The 16,165-nt window shown below is 40.7% G+C and overlaps 1 protein-coding gene across 3 annotated transcripts in view; it reads right to left on the reverse strand.

The window, feature by feature from the left end:
* Positions 1-16,165, reverse strand: part of LOC116463356 (vesicle-associated membrane protein-associated protein B/C) — a 69,052-nt gene that overhangs the window by 30,850 nt on the left and 22,037 nt on the right. For all 3 annotated transcript variants that reach the window (XR_004246666.2, XM_032146428.2, XM_032146429.2), the window contains exon 2: positions 9,036-9,188. Coding sequence is in view for 2 of the 3 variants with exons in the window: in XM_032146428.2 (XP_032002319.1) it covers positions 9,036-9,188 (153 nt within the window). In the remaining variant the exon portion in view is untranslated. The remainder of the gene's footprint in view (positions 1-9,035; positions 9,189-16,165) is intronic.

The raw sequence follows: 16,165 nt of genomic DNA on the forward strand, positions 1-16,165 counted from the left end.
CATCTGCATCATAATGGTAACAGATCACAGATCACTTTCGTCTGCATAATGGTAACAGATCACAGATCACCTTCGTCTGCATCATAATGGTAACACATCACAGATCACTTTCATCTGCATCATAATGGTAATAGATCACAGATCACTTTCATCTGCATCATAGTGGTAACAGATCACAGATCACTTTCGTCTGCATCATAATGCTAACACATCACAGATCACTTTCGTCCACATCATAATGGTAACACATCACAGATCACTTTCGTCTGCATCATAATGGTATCACATCGCAGATCACTTTCGTCTGCATCATAATGATAACACATCACAGAGCACTTTCGTCTGCATCATAATGGTAACACATCAGAGATCACTTTCGTCTGCATCATAATGCGAACAGATCACAGATCAGTTTCGTCTGCATCATAATGGTAACATCACAGATCACTTTCATCTGCATCATAATGGTAACAGAGCAAATAAATAAAGTCTATCAAGTACTAAGGCACATGCTTCACTTTTTTTTAATCTCAGAATCTTATCTTTGAAGTCTCTCTCTCCACATTTTATGTGCCCACAATCTCAGCTGAGGCCCACAGATCCTTCTAGATTTTTCCAAGTTTTTTCTAGTTTATTTCCCATCCAAATCACCCTGCCTAGCCCCTACAAACTCCACAAATTTAATGGTACCTTAATACCCTACTTGTGTCATGGTAATTCCTCAGATGAAAAACCTCCTATAAGAGTAACTATTTCCTAAGTAAAAGACAATCAGCTCAGCTTTTCATAATCTGGCCCTTCTTGGATTTCTTGGTCTCTTATTGGCAGGCCTCCCTTCTGCTCCAACAGGTGCGCCCATCACTCAGGTCACACATCATGCCCCTATGTCCTTATACCCAGTGATGCTCTCCTATCATCATCAAAGTCTCCTCTTATCATGTCAGCCCTGCCTGACACATTTCTCTTGATTCTCCCTTACTCTACTCACATGTCAATATACCCCATCTTCCAGGACTGAATCCACTAACAGAACTCTGTAAGGAATAGCCAGGCATGGTGGTGCATGTCTGTAGTCCCAGCTACTTGGGAGGCTGAGGCAAGCAAGAGGACTGCTTGAGCCCAGAAATTTGAGGCTACAGTGAGCTATGAGAGCGGCATGCACTCCAGGGTGGGCAACACAGCAAGACCCCAACTCCATAAATAAGTAAATAAACAAGGCCAGGCACAGTGGCTCACACCTGTAATCCCAGCACTTTGGGAGGCCGAGGTAGGCAGATCACTTGAGGCCAGGAGTTTGAGACCAGCCTGGCCAACATGGTGAAATCCCACCCCTAACTAAAAATACAAAAAATTTAGCTGGACGTGGTGGCACACACCTGTAATCCCAGCTACTGGGGAAGCTGAGGCACGAGAATCATTTGAACCCAGGAGGTGGAGGTTGCAGTGAGCTGAGATGGCACCACTGCACTCCAGCCTGGGTGACAGAGACTCTGTCAAAAATAAATAAATATATAAATATAATAAAATTTAAATAAGAATTCTGGAGGGAAAAGCTCTCAAACTTCAGTGAGTATCAGAGTCACCAGGAATGTTTGCTACAACACAGACTGCTAGACCCCACCTCCAGAATTTCTGTGTTAGCAGGGCTGGAGTGAGAATGAGCACTCCAGTTTCTAACAGGTCCCCAAGTGGGCTGCTGCTGCTGCTGGCCCACAGCCCACACCTGGAAAATCTGTGCTGTACTATACCTCGTAACACTGCAGTTCCTGCTGAAACACCATTTCATACCACAGTTCCTACTGTGGGCACCTTACTTTATTGGGAGACTGTCAACTCCAAGACTCCTAAGCTCCTTCTGACATGTTTGCCTTTTCTCCCCAGTGAGACTGAGACCAGAAATTAATGTTTTAATAGCTCACATTCTGGGTGCTAATTTGCATTTTTTTCATTAGCTAACAGGTTTGCACCTTCTGCTCTTCCAACATTCAAAGCATTCCTGAATCATGCTCTCCCTAGAAATATCCTTGGAGAACTCCAAAGAGGAAACCCTTCTTTACCCCCACCAGCTGGCTTTTCTTCTGTCCTACTTTCCAGAGTCACTCCCTCCCTTCCAAGTGGGCAAGACAGGGCTTCCAGTTTCTGATGGCAGTGCCCTCAGTCTCGGACTCCCCATCCTCTCACAAAGCCTGCATAGAGAAAGACTGTCCTCTACCATACGGCACTTACAGGGTCAGAATGAAGTCACTGATCCACTTTTTTGAGACTAATCAAAGACACAGATACATAAATGCCAAGCAGAGCTCCTGATGAGCTGGAGATAACCAGCATTACCTAAACGAGGTGATATAATTCTAGCCTAAAGCAAAGAAGCTGGACATTTTAGTTAGACTGTGAGCAAATTTATTATTTCCTTTAGGGTCCTCAACACGTTGAGATCATGACCACCTTGCTGGACCTCTGCCTATTCAGGGTCCCATGGATGGAACTCTGAGTCTAGCAAATAAATAATGAATTGCATTTATTTATAAATCAGTAAACACTGAGGTGTCTTTGTGTTCTCCACAGGATTTTCCAGTTCGTATATTCTGTCTTAGAAAACAAACTCCTCACAGTCTGATTAATTTATTTGTGCAGAGACTAGTACAAATGTGCTGACAGTGAGGTCTCCTTTCTCCAGTATCAATGGAAGATGAGGACTGCTATATACAGGCACTGGCCAAATAACAAGGCTTATTCACTCTTTTTTATAAGTATCTTTTAAAATGTAAATCTTTTTCAAAAATCCAATATACTTTTCAATCTCCTCTAACATTTATAATGGAATACAACATACCCCTTTTCTGATTACTCTTATGTTGTGACATGAACCCCCATTATATACCATCTTAATGAAACCTGCAAGCTGTGTCTCTTGGGGCTGATCACCTGAAACACGGAGAACAGTTCCCCGAGGCTTAAGGAATTCCAGCTCCCCACTGTTATTTCTGAATGCTCCCTGCACTTGATCTCTGTGGTGTTCTTGCCCAACCTGTCCACTGTCTGCTATGCACTGTCACACGGGCCACTTTCAACGTGGCCACCTCTGTACCCCTTTTCCCTTTATTCTGATCTGTGATGAGCTGGCAACCAGGACAGGGTTAATGGTAAGTCTAAGGTAAGAATAAACAAGACAAGATTCAAGAGTGGAGAGCCCTCAAGTGTGTAAGTATGCAAGGACCCGTAATGAGTGAAAAGAAAATCACTTTTGGCTTCTTAAAACTTTGCTTATTTTTTGCTTTTCAGTTATGCTGTACAGAGTTGAAGTTACCTTCAGCTAACTGAGGTAGACGAAATGTGTAAGTCCTCTCGATCTTGATATTTGAAAATGTAAAGAATAAACTGTGTCATAGCCACAAAAAAAGTAACGATTCTTCTTTAAAAACCTAAGTATTACAGTAAACTTGTAAAAACCTTTAAAAAGCATAATTAACCTGAATTTTTGTTGGTAATTTTCTTTTTTCTACTTTTTGTTTAACCAGAATCTCATCTGGTGAAAAAGATTAAAGACATCTTTTAAAGTATGAATGTGAGTTGTTCTTATCTGAGAGTAATAAGCCTGGTTCATGGAAACCACTTATAAAAAAGTTTCGCTTATCAGAGACTTCCAAAGCAAACAATCAAACGAAGAAGAATGTTGCTGTTAAGAAGCTCAAACTCCCCAAATGCAGCTCCCACTATCAGTGCTTGACGGATAAATGTTTGGCTTCTTTGTCTAAGGGCTTTGTGCATTTATACCCTAGTGCTAACCACCCGAAAGGTGTACTCCTGGTTGACTGGTCCAGGGCCACCAAACAGCTACATTAAACTGAGTCACGGAAATCTTAAAATGATTATTAATCGCAATACTATCCATTTAAATTAACTGATCAATGTTTCCATCCAAGAAGAGTTGCTGATGTTCATGCTCTGAGGATTTTTCTTTTTCTTTTTTTTTTTGTGAGATGGAGTTTCTCTCTTGTTGCCCAGGCTGGAGTGCTATGGTGCGATCTTAGTTCAATGCAACCTCCGCCTCCCAGGCTCAAGTGATTTTCCTGCCTCAGCCTTCCTGAGTAGCTGGGATTACAGCCATGTGCCACCATGCCTGGCTAATTTTGTATGTTTAGTAGAGACGGGGTTTCTCCATGTTGGTCAGACTGGTCTCGAACTTCCAACCTCAGGTGATCCACCCACCTCGGCCTCCCGAAGTGCTGGGATTACGGGGGTGAGCCACCGCACCTGGCTGTCCCGAGGATTTTACTGGAAAAACTTTATGCTTTAAATGTGATTGAAAAGAGTGCTGAAAAGGGCTGTATGTCAGGAATGAATACTGCTCCTTAATCCTTTGAATTCTAATTTAAAATACAGATTCAGACACTGGGAGTTTTGTGTTTGTCTTTAATCCATTTTCAATTCCCAAGGTACATTTAGTAAAGTGTATCTGTACCTAAATATTGGTATCTTTAATGACTCTTTCCAATGCCCCCTTCCACACACAGATGTTTTGCATTTCTAATTTGCTTGGGACACAGGCAACCAATGTGCATAATTGAACTGCAAATGGAAGCATGCTTGCTACTTTAGTGAAATTAGAATTCAGTGAAGGTTATAAAAATATTAAACTTAATATCATATTACAGGAAGCATAAGTATTTTTGATGGGCCCATAATTTTACCACTTCACCTGCTGTATCCGCTGGCAAACATGGTTTGGAATATTAATGGAAAACTCCCTCATTATTAACTGAAGCACTAAAAAAAAAAAAAATCCACAACCACTAACAGCTTACCACAAAGACATTTTCAGAAATTATGTACCTTAAAAATATTTTCCCACCATACAGTTCAGAAAATAGATTTAATTTTGTAAAGCCAGAACAAATGGGAAGATCCCCCACTGCCTCAAAACAATTCGTTAATTCAAAAAGTTCTTTATTCCTTACATTTGAAATCTCAGGAGGAAAAAAATCCAACCTCCCATTCTTCAATCTCTATTTAAGTGTACCTATTTTGCTGAGGTCCAGATTAAATAATTCAAAACCATCTCTAGTTGATAGTATGTATCATGGAGCAAGGGGCCAAAACCACAGCATTCTGGGCCAGTGAATGCAAACAGAAAGCCCCTTGCACCCCTTACCTACCACATGACCTCATCCAAAAAGCACAAACCCCAGAAGGGGCTACAATAAAAATGAGATGAGACGAGCACCTATGGAAAGGACAAAGAAAAGGATTCAAATCACAGGTCCAAGGGGCCAGGGCCTAAAGCAACTCTCTGGGAAAGCCCACATATTATAATCCACTGACACAAAAAGTTTAGGTTATGCCTGTGTCCAACTGTTACTTTACCACCTAAGTTTATAAAAGGGAGTTTTTTTAAGGATCCAGTAAGTGATCTGCCGTGTTCTGAAGAAAATAGCATGATAGGTCAGAGCCTGAACTTTTGAAACACAACGTACACAATGTAAGGTCCCTTGAATATCAGGGTAATGTGAAAAGGTAAGAGCTTCACAGGGTTTGTCTGAAAGACATCTGGCTTTCCATGTCACAATCTGAACCTGTGTGCCTTCAAAACCTTGATCCCTCTGGCCAGCACTGGTGCCAGCTCCATGGGTGGACATCATTACCATCAATCCTCCCTCTCTTCCCACCTTCCTGCTTCCCTCCTCTCTTTCTTTCCTTCCCCCTCCCTCCCTCCTCTCTTTAAAATAATGATTTAGAGCCTTCCCGAATAGCTAGTGCATCACAAGGATTTTCGGAAATGAGAAAAATGCACTGGTCATGTCCTTCTCAGGTATGCGGTGACACTCTGGGTGGTGGGCAGGGCAATGCTAGCAGTATTTTAAGTTGAAGTGGTGGCCACCTTTTTAAAGATTATACCTGAAAAGGTACTGGCAACTTTTCACTATAAAACAAATGAATATTACACAAGGAAGAGAAAACACAAATTTCTTCTCAAAATTAGCAAAGGTCCATAAATAAATAAAATGTAGGGGTTAATTTATTTCTAAACAGTCAATTCAAGTATTATGCAATCCACCTTCTTCAAAAACTAGCCAGTTTTTGTCAAAGCTAGTGGAAGAACAATGTACAAATGTGCCACTCTTGTACCATGCTGTCAATTCTGCAGTATTTGTAAATATTCTGTAAGGTAGACACTATTCTCCCTACCTTACAAGTGAGAAAACAAGAACCTAGAAAGGTTAATAGGTTGGTCAAAATTCAGCCGACTGGTTAAACAGCACAACTGGTCTTCCTGTTCAGGTTTCCTGACCTCAAATCCACTAATCTTTGAAGAGAGTGGATAAAACCAAGCTTGGTCATGTGCATATCTGGGGAGAAAGGGAGGCTGGCTTTTGGATAACCTGCACTGCCTGTCCACTGGTATCCTCCTCTTCCTGAGGACTCTACTGACTCACAAAGATGTCATCATGTAGCTGTATTAATACCAAGAGGACTCCTAGAAAAGGGCAGTGCTTTTTATCCCAAGCTATGTATGTCTAATAAATGATGCAGTGGTCCCTCAGCACATACAACTGCAGCAAATGGGCCTGGCCTCCTTTGCTGACTTGCAAGGCTGTCCTAGAAATGTAATGACATCTGGTTTCACCTTGGCTCCCCCTAAGCACTGAGCTAAATACCAAATAATAACAAAGGAGCTCTTTCTAAGGTGCAGATGTGATCTTGTCTCATCTAGGAAGAAAGTCTACAGACACACAGACATTTTATTATTCAACTACTTTTTCCCCCAAATATATTAAACTTTGAGAATGGTGGTACTTTTTACATTCATTCATAAGTGGGGTCATCCTCTAACACTAATGAGGCAGTTTAGTATGACAGAAAGAGCAGTGGATCAGGAGCCAAGCCACTCGCTTCAAATAGCAGTGCTGCCATGACCATCCATGTGACCCTCGATGACTATGCCACACTCTGTGCCTTACTTTATCTGCCAAAGGAAGGCCACAACCACAAAGTCTTGGTCTTCCTTGAGTAAGCAATCATAAATCAGAACAAAGGCAGAGTTCGCTTTTACTTTTTAAAAATTCCTATGATGGGGAAACAATGGATCTTCCTGAAAGAGAGACGGAGATGCTGGGCGTGGTGGCTCAAGCCTATAATTTCAGCACTTTGGGAGGCTGAGGCAGGCGGATCACTTGAGGTCAGGAGTTTGAGACCAGCCTAGCCAACATGGTGAAACCTTGTCTCTACTAAAAATACAAAAATTAGCAGGTGTGGTGGCACGCACCTGTAATCCTAGCTACTCGGAAGGCTGAGGCATGAGAATCGCTGGAATCTGGGAGGTGGAGGTTGCAGTGAGCAGAGATCGCGCCACTGCACTCCAGCCTGCGCGATAAAGTGAGACTGTCTCAAAAAAAAAAAACAAAAGAGAGATAGAGACATACACATACACCCACCCATACATATTTATATTTTGTATCAGAAAACACACTAACATTGTACAACTACCTACTGAGATTCTTTTATTCAGAAAACCATGCTGCATTCCCTATTCTTACTGTGAAAATTGGTAATTTTCATCTACTGACAAACTTGCTCAAATTTGATACAGGCATGGAAATCGAGGGGGGAAAGTAGATACAAGAGGGGAATAAAAGATTTCAGCTGCCCTTGATGTCAAAGGAAAAATTTAAACCATACATATCCAGAGGATGCAGAAATGCCAAAATCCCAGTCCCTTCCTTTCTCCAGAGTGCTGCAGTTCAAAGAGCATGGGCTTCAGAGCCTGTCAGAATGATCCACATCTTGGCTCTGTTACTTGCCAGCTTCACGGTGCTATGACGACCAGTCTACTTCTTAGTAAAATGGAGGAAACAATGCACGCCTCACGGGGCAGGTAAGAGAAATGACATGAGATAGTACATGTGCAGGTCCAACACATAAAAGCCCCTCAATCAATGCTGGCTTCGACCCTCCTGACTTCAAGATAATAACCTGATTCGAGAGTCCAGATCAAGTCTTGCAGACTCAGAGAAGCACCGGGGGAGAGCTGGCATGGGTGCACCATAATGAGAGAGACCAGATGGAGGGAATAAGAGTCTGCAGAAATGATCAGATAATGAAACACCTTATATCTTTCCAAAGAGGTGAATCATTTTCTTTTAGGTGTCAAATGAATAGCCAAGTGTATCACAATCAAAATCTATCATGGAAAAAGCCAGAGAGGTACTCATTTCAAATGAGCAGTAGCTTCTATTGATGCAGAAGCCTCTGTGACACTGAGTCACCTGATATTTACAGGATAAATACACACTTCCCCATAGCTCCTTCTTGGCTGGAGAAGTTCTAATGAGCTAAAAGTTTATTCCATTTCTAAAATACATTTAAACTCCAACCCATCACTGACATCTCCTTAATTCTGAAATCCAATTCTCAATTTGGGCACTTTACCAGTATCTTTTGAAAAGTTGGATTTTGGAAAATACATGCACTCCCAGAAAGAAGAGAAAACCATCAGACATGCACCAAACTGACACCCTTGAGTATATTCCAATTTGCTCAGCCCTCATCTCCCCTGGCGTTTCACAATCAGTAAAGTGCAGTGGCCAATCACTGGAAATGGTATGAATTTAAAGTCAGAAATCATTTAGCTTAAATAAGAAAATAACTCCATTTAGCTTTCTCCCACAAAGTAAAATTAAGTTTGTTTAGCCCTTTTTTATTGCCAAAGGGCAGATTTAATTTCAAGGGAATGAAAACAAAACTCATTCTGAAGTAAAGTCTAAAGTTATCACTTCAGTTTTGCTCTAACTATTGAGGTGCAAAGGGGCTGTAAGCATTGAAACAAGGAGGCATTAATTACGAAAAAAACAGGCGACTGGGACCCAGCTTTCTGATCACGGGGTGGAGGGTTGTGGGGTGGGGTGGGATGGGGTGGGGGTGGGGTGGAGAGAAGTCTATCATCATCATCTGCTACACTGCAAATACTAACTTTAAGAAAGCCTACTGTCCAGGGGCCTTCTGAGCCCACCCTCTAGGCCTCCAGTCTCACGACTTACCAGATACATTAATTGAGGCCCCTGCATCGATGATTCCGCTGTTGGGCCTCACACAGTACCTACGTGGTGCTGTAGTCTTCACCTTAAAACACACATTTCGGTCTGTCGGGTTGCCAAGCTTTAGGTTGGTGGTGACAACATCGGTGAAGGGACCTGTAGAATGAGACAGAGACTGATTGGGGGTCTCATGAGGAAACTTTAGAAGGTTTGTGGAAAAGAGAGCTATAAATATAGTTAAGGGAAGATTTGAGATCCATGATTATCTCATTAACATGCCAATGGATGAAAGAGATGAGCTAAAGGTTAATGCACTAGCAGTACCATGTTCCCACTATTTCGCCAGGTACCTAGTGTAAGTGTTCTAACATATGCCACCTCATTGAAACCTCACAACTTTATGATTATTGCTGTTTTGCAGATGAGAAAACTGAGACTTGGGGAGGCAAGTTACTTGTCCAAGTTTTCATGACAGTGGTAGTGAGGATCTGTAACCAGATGGCTTGCATCTAAGGCCAGTTCTTACCCATGCTAAATACTGATTTCCACAATAACAATATGAAATCTAACAGGGAGAGCGTAAAGGACTAAACTTGTTCCAAAATGATTATCTAGAGCACAGTGTGCCAAGAGGAGCAGATGGAAGAAAGACTTTGAGGTGTTAATGGTCTATAAACACAGAAACTCTCAACATTATAGTGTTGCTACAGAAAACTTAGTATCACCTTAGGCTATAGCAAAAAGTTCAGAGTCCTGCTGGGCAGTCCACACCTGAAACATTACAGACAGTATTAACTACTCACGCTACCGGAAGACTGCAACAGGCTCAGTGGCCTGAAGATACTTTTTATTACTTTTATTCACTTCCTACTTTATTAGATTTTTTAATTAAAAAAGTAAAACATGCTTCTTAAACCAAACAATAAAAGATGTATAAACAGGAATAAGCTTTCCTTTGTTCCCTGAGATAACTAGTATTAACAATATGGGAGATCTTTCCACATCATCTATGTTTACACAAACAATACATACACACATGTGCAAGGGATAGGGGCTAACAAATAATGAAATAATACTATTCCTACTACTCTGAAACTTGCTTTTTTTCATTTACCCATCTATGGTGGACATGTGAGCTCTGTGTTTATTAGTCAGGTGGCTACAAAAACTTAGGTTCTTTTCAACACCTTTTCAAATTTACATATTTTTCACCTGTGAATCAGTGTTTCTGTGTTTCCTCTAGGCAAGTTCTTTACTCTTTGCATTTGCAAGGAAACAGGAAGTGAAGGTGGGGAAAGGGTGTGCACTTATGTGTTCACAAACAAATACGTAATGTTGACCCAACAAAATCATTCAAATGTGTGTTTTGAAAAACTTTTCAATGAGACTCTAAGCTCCTGAGGACAAGGATTATACCTTATCCATCTCTGTAGCCCTAGCACTGTGGCTGGCACAGAATAAAGGTCTCAATCTACACATTCACCAAGAAGAAAACTACCTGTGTGTGGATTATCTCCAGCAAAATTAAGATCCTCGGGCTGGTGTCTCTACTCTTGAGGTGCTCAGGGCATGGAAAAAAAAAAAAAATCAATCTGATATGGGCTTACCGTAATACAAATTAAGAAATCAAAGAAGGAAATGGGACTCAATCCCAAAATCAAATGACAGCCAGTTCTGCTATGAGACTTATTTTGAAAACATATATTTGATCCAATGTTACTCATGTGCATATTAGAAGGACATTCTGGACATAAAACAATTTTCATATTTGTTTCTGTGTGATTTTGTCTGCTATCAACACTGGTGAACACAGAAAACTGCTCCTCGCTGAACCCAACTGCAAAGAAATACAGAAAACTCACAAGCACACACACCTCAACCACCTACGGGATACCTCAGTTCACCTTGTGGGTAATGAGCCACACCTATCCACACTTGGTATTACAACTTTCCATACGATTTCAGGTAATTCTCCTTACTTCAAGAAAACAACTCTTCTGATGTCCATATCCACAGAAAAACTTTGGGTCTTTTTCAAGAAAGTGCCATATCTGCTGTAGCATTTGTGGCTTTACCAGCGCCCTATCTTTGTGCATGTGTCACCAACAAAGTCTTTGAGTGCTGTGCTCCTAACTGCACTTCCCTCATAAGCGCTGTGGTTTTCACGGAGCTATTCAGTATAGTGTGGTGATTCCAGGAATGCATAACAGCAGAACTGACTATACTACTGCATCATTTATTGTTTTGTGAATTATTATTGCAAACCCTATTCTCATTCCATGAGCAGTGACACCGTCAGAGATGAAATACTCCATGAGAATTTCTCCATTTGCTTACCTTTCTAACACAAACAACCCTATCACTACACTCTAAGTCAGCTCCCCACTGAAAACTAAGAGTACAGAGGAGGCCAGGTACCTGTGGCCCAAAAGGATTTTCAGCTACAGTAAGGGAGAGCCAGGTGCTGACGCTGCTCCATCCTTGCATCAAGTTCTTGGCATAAAGCGAGAAACAGGACACTTGGTGCTGAGGCAGTGCTAGGGAGATTATGGAGGCAGTACTCTCTGTGACTACCCCTTTCCACTCTCGAACACAGGCAGTCTGACTCATAATAAAGATGGAGAAAAATCTGTCCTCCTAGGAAGTCTCTTTGCTTGCTTAAGGAGGGGATCACTTCAGCATTCAGAGTGGGGGTAAAAAGAATAGCTATGCAAGCTCTGATTTTCTAGGGTCAAACCAGCAATAAAACACACACACACAGACAGGCATAAAGGGCACACAAACCTAGGAGAGGGCACAAGCAAATCACCATGTACATGCATTCCCTGACCCTCATCTAAAAACTGCAACGCAGAAGAACTCCACATAAGCACAGCAGCAGCACAACACTGGGGGAAGGGAGAAAAAAGTGGACAAAAATGTACATGACATAAAGAGACACCTGAAATGGGGTGAGTTTTCAAATATAAAGCCTAGGGATGAAAGGTATGCAATGACAGTTTGAATGTGATTCAGAAACTCTCAGGCCACAAAGCAGTCTAAATCAAAGCTTAAAGTTACTAGTTTCAACAAGATTCTGCCTCAAAAACATGGAAGTATCTTCAGAGCAGAATGCCAAGAATTCATAATGGCCCCCAAAACATCCAAAAATACATAGATCTTTTTTTCTAAAATGGTTTGAAGTATAGTGAGAGCAGAAAATCGAGATGCTGGCAAGATTCCACTGTGATGAAATCCAGAATATTTGCTAGTTTCCAATTCAGTTACTAGTTCTTCCTTCCCTCTCCCCGTTATGAAGTTGTGGTGTGAGGATCCCAAATTTAAGTATTTGTTTATTCCTTACACTGACCTCTTCTTCAAGGTACTCTACAAAAATAAGCCAAATTTAAATGTAAACACTTAACTGTTTTTGAAAATTTCCCCAGGTTAATCTATTACATCGCAATTAATTGCTATTACACAGCAATCTTAATGGTGCTTCAACTTACATAAATCACATAAAAGGAAGTCTAAATTGTTAAAAGACAAGCAATATTTGTAATAATAAACAGGATAAAATAAACATCCCAGATTTCTCCCTCCACAATCCTGGGTCTTTACATGCTTGAGATTTCTCGGCCTTTCCCAGGCTTTTATTTGTAAAAATCTGGAGGGAACTATACTGAAAATACATGCAATGAAACAACATCACTGGTAAAATAACAAAGTCCCGTGGGTAAAAATCAAGATATTTTGTAAGAAGAGGCCAACCTTCCTCTCCCTACTCTGGGCAATTTACTCCAATAATTTTATTGAAAATAAATTATATTCTATTTGAGTAATTATAGAAAATAAACCATGTTAGTGTTCTCCTTTTCCCCTGTATTAATGGATTAGCGTACACAAAACCCTCAATAAAAATGATGGAAAAGCTTATGAGCATCATTCAGACTTTTACTAGTCACTTTCATTTCATAAAACTGCCATTTCCATTAAAGCATTATGTAAAAAATGGGATTTTACTATACCAACATGCATATTTACCACCAATGAATTTAAACACTGCTTATAAAGTACAGAGTCAATTTTACAAATGAAATCTTCTTCTAAACTTAGAATTTTTCCTTTTTAGAGATAAAAAAACATGATGTGTCTCTAGAACCACAGCATACACTTTAAATCATTTTTAATCTTCTATTCCTTATTTCGGATAATGTCTGTAACAAAACTAGGAACTAAGCAACTAAAATGTGAAATGGGAGGTTAAAAAAGTGAAAAAACATGAATTTGGGAGAAACTGGCAATACTCTTTGAAACTGTTACTCTTTTAATAATGTAAACAAGGCCCTTTACGTCCTAGTTTATGCATATACTCATCTGTGAACATTTGTGTGAGTTTGCTGAAGATGCTTACGAAACAGCACTAACGAACTGAAAATGAATTCCTTGACATGCTCTAAAAGATATTTAGATAAAGCTAAACACAGTATAATTTATTTCCTCCACGTTCCCTCAGGACCCACTGTGCTTGGATTTTTGTCATTTTAAATTGTGTTTAAGGCAATAAGAGGTAAGAGTAAGGCAGTAAGAGGGGCTAGAATTGACCTGTTTTGGAAGGCAAATACAATACCAGCAAAAACTTGCCTACCATTAAAAGAAGAAATAGTTGCTTTTTACTCTTAGTTACAAAAATTGGGCCTTAAGATGTATAAAGTTCTGGTTTAAAGGTCAAAGACCGTCACAATCCAGCACAACATTAAGAGGTCAGGTTCCAGGTGTCGAAAATGTCATAAAAAAATGGCTGAATAAACTTACCAGTCAGGAAACCTAAGAGCATTTTGTGGGAAAAGTATTCCATTAAATCTTTAAACAGTCTCCTAATCTACATATGATTTAAATGCTTTTCTGTAATTATTCATTCAAGAGCCATGGAAGAAAAATTAAAACCCTTCCTTTGAGGAAATGTAAATACTATCTTTACAAAAGAATAATTTAAAAGTTCATGTCCCATCAAACTATAAAAAGTAACAATGAAAATTCCCAGTGAACTGAAAACTCAATCTAGGCCTTACCTATCTGTATTACCTCAAGCATAGCATAACATCCTATCTACTAAATGGCAAGATAGAAGTTTTTGAGGAGTAAATATATAATTCTACCTTTTTTTTTTTTTTTTTTTTTTGAGACAGAGTCTCGCTCTGTCACCCAGGCTGGAGTGCAGTGGCACGATCTCAGCTCACTGCAATCTCCACCTCCCAGGTTCAAGCGATTCTCGTGCCTCAACCTCCCAAGTAGCTGGGACCACAGGCATATGCCACACCTGGCCAATTTTTGTATTTTTAATAGAGACGGGGTTTTACTACATTGGCTAGGGTGGTCTCAAACTCCTGACCTCAAATGATCCACTCACCTTGGCATCCCAAAGTGCTGGGATTAGAGGTGTGAGCCTCTGAGCCCAGCCATAATTTTACTTTTAACTTAGCAATTCTACCAGAAAATAAAGCCTAAAATATATTTAGACACCAAACTATAAAACTCCTACAGGATGACAGAATAAAATCTAGATGGCCTTGGATTTGGAGATGACTCTACTTACAACACCAAAACAAAATCCATGAAAAAAGTAACTGATAAGCTAGACTTCATTAAAAATAAAACCATCTGTTCTGCAGAAGACAAGCAAGCCACACGCCAGGAGAAAATACTTGCTAAAAATATACCTGAATAAAATACTGTCAACCAAAATATACAAAGAACTCTTAAAACTCAATAATATGAAAATGAAGGCTGGGCATGGTGGCTCATGCCTGTAATCCTAGCACTTTGGGAGGCTGTGGCAGGTGGATCACAAGGTCAGGAGATCGAGACCATCCTGTAATACGGCGAAACCCCGTCTCTACTAAAAATACAAAAAAATTAGCCAGGCGTGGTGGCGGGCACCTGTAGTCCCAGCTACTCGGGAGGCTGAGGTAGGAGAATGGCCTGAACCGGGGAGGCAGAGCTTCTGATGTGCTGAGATCGCACCACTGCATTCCAGTCTGAGTGACAGAGTGAAAGAGACTCCGTCTCAAAAAATAAAATAAAATAAAAATAAAACGAACAACCTAATTTTAAAATGGGCAAACGATCTGAACAGCCACCTCACCAAAAATGTACAGAAAGCAAATAAACATACGAAAAGATGTCTGGCCAGGTGCGGTGGCTCACGCCTGTAATCAGGAGGCCGAGGCGCATGGATCAGCTGAGGTCAGGAATTCGAGACCAGCTTGGCCAACATGGTGAAACCCTGTCTCTACTGAAAATACAAAAAGTAGCCAGGTGTGGTGGCCCATGCCTGTAGTCCCAGCTACTGGGGAGGCTGAGGCAGGAGGATCACTTGAACCTGGGAGGCAGAGGTTGCAGTGAGCTAAGATTGTGCCACTGCACTTCAGCCTGGGTGACAGAGTAAGACTCCGTCTCAGAAAAACAAAAATAGAAAAGATGTCCAATGAGATACTGTTACACATTTGTTCATTTTCTTATTGTTGAGTTTTAGAATGGCCAAATTCTAAAATACTACCGATACCAAGTGTTGGTGAGAATGTGGAACAACAGGAACTCTCATTCACTGCTGGTGGGAATGAAAAATAGTGCACAGCCACTTTGAAAGACCATTTAGCAGTTTCTTACAAAACTAAACATATTCTTACCACACAATCCAGCAATCACCCTCCTTGGTATTTACCCAAGTAAGTTGAAAACTTATATCCACACAAAAACCTGCACGTGGATGTTTATAGCAGCTTTATTCATAACTGTCAAAATGCAGAAGCATTTTGTGAGTGGATAAAATGAACTGTGGTATATCCAGACACTGAAATAGTACTCAGTGCTAAAAAGAAATGAGGTATAAAGCCATGAAAAGGCAGGGAGGAGCCTTAAATGCATATTCCTGCGTGAAAGCAGTCAGTATGAAAAGGTAGCACACGGTATGATTTTACTCTATGACATTCTGGAAAAGGCAAAACTACAGAGACAATAAAAAGATAAGGTGTTGGCCGGGCGTGGTGGCTCACATCTGTAATCCAGCACTTTGAGAGGTTGAGTGGGGGGGCGGGGGGCGGATCACTTGAGGTCAGGAGTTCGAGACCAGCCTGGCCAATATGGTGAAACTC

The sequence above is a fragment of the Hylobates moloch genome, unplaced genomic scaffold (assembly GCF_009828535.3).
Source record: "Hylobates moloch isolate HMO894 unplaced genomic scaffold, HMol_V3 SCAFFOLD_34, whole genome shotgun sequence".
Classification (NCBI taxonomy): Eukaryota; Metazoa; Chordata; class Mammalia; order Primates; family Hylobatidae; genus Hylobates; species Hylobates moloch.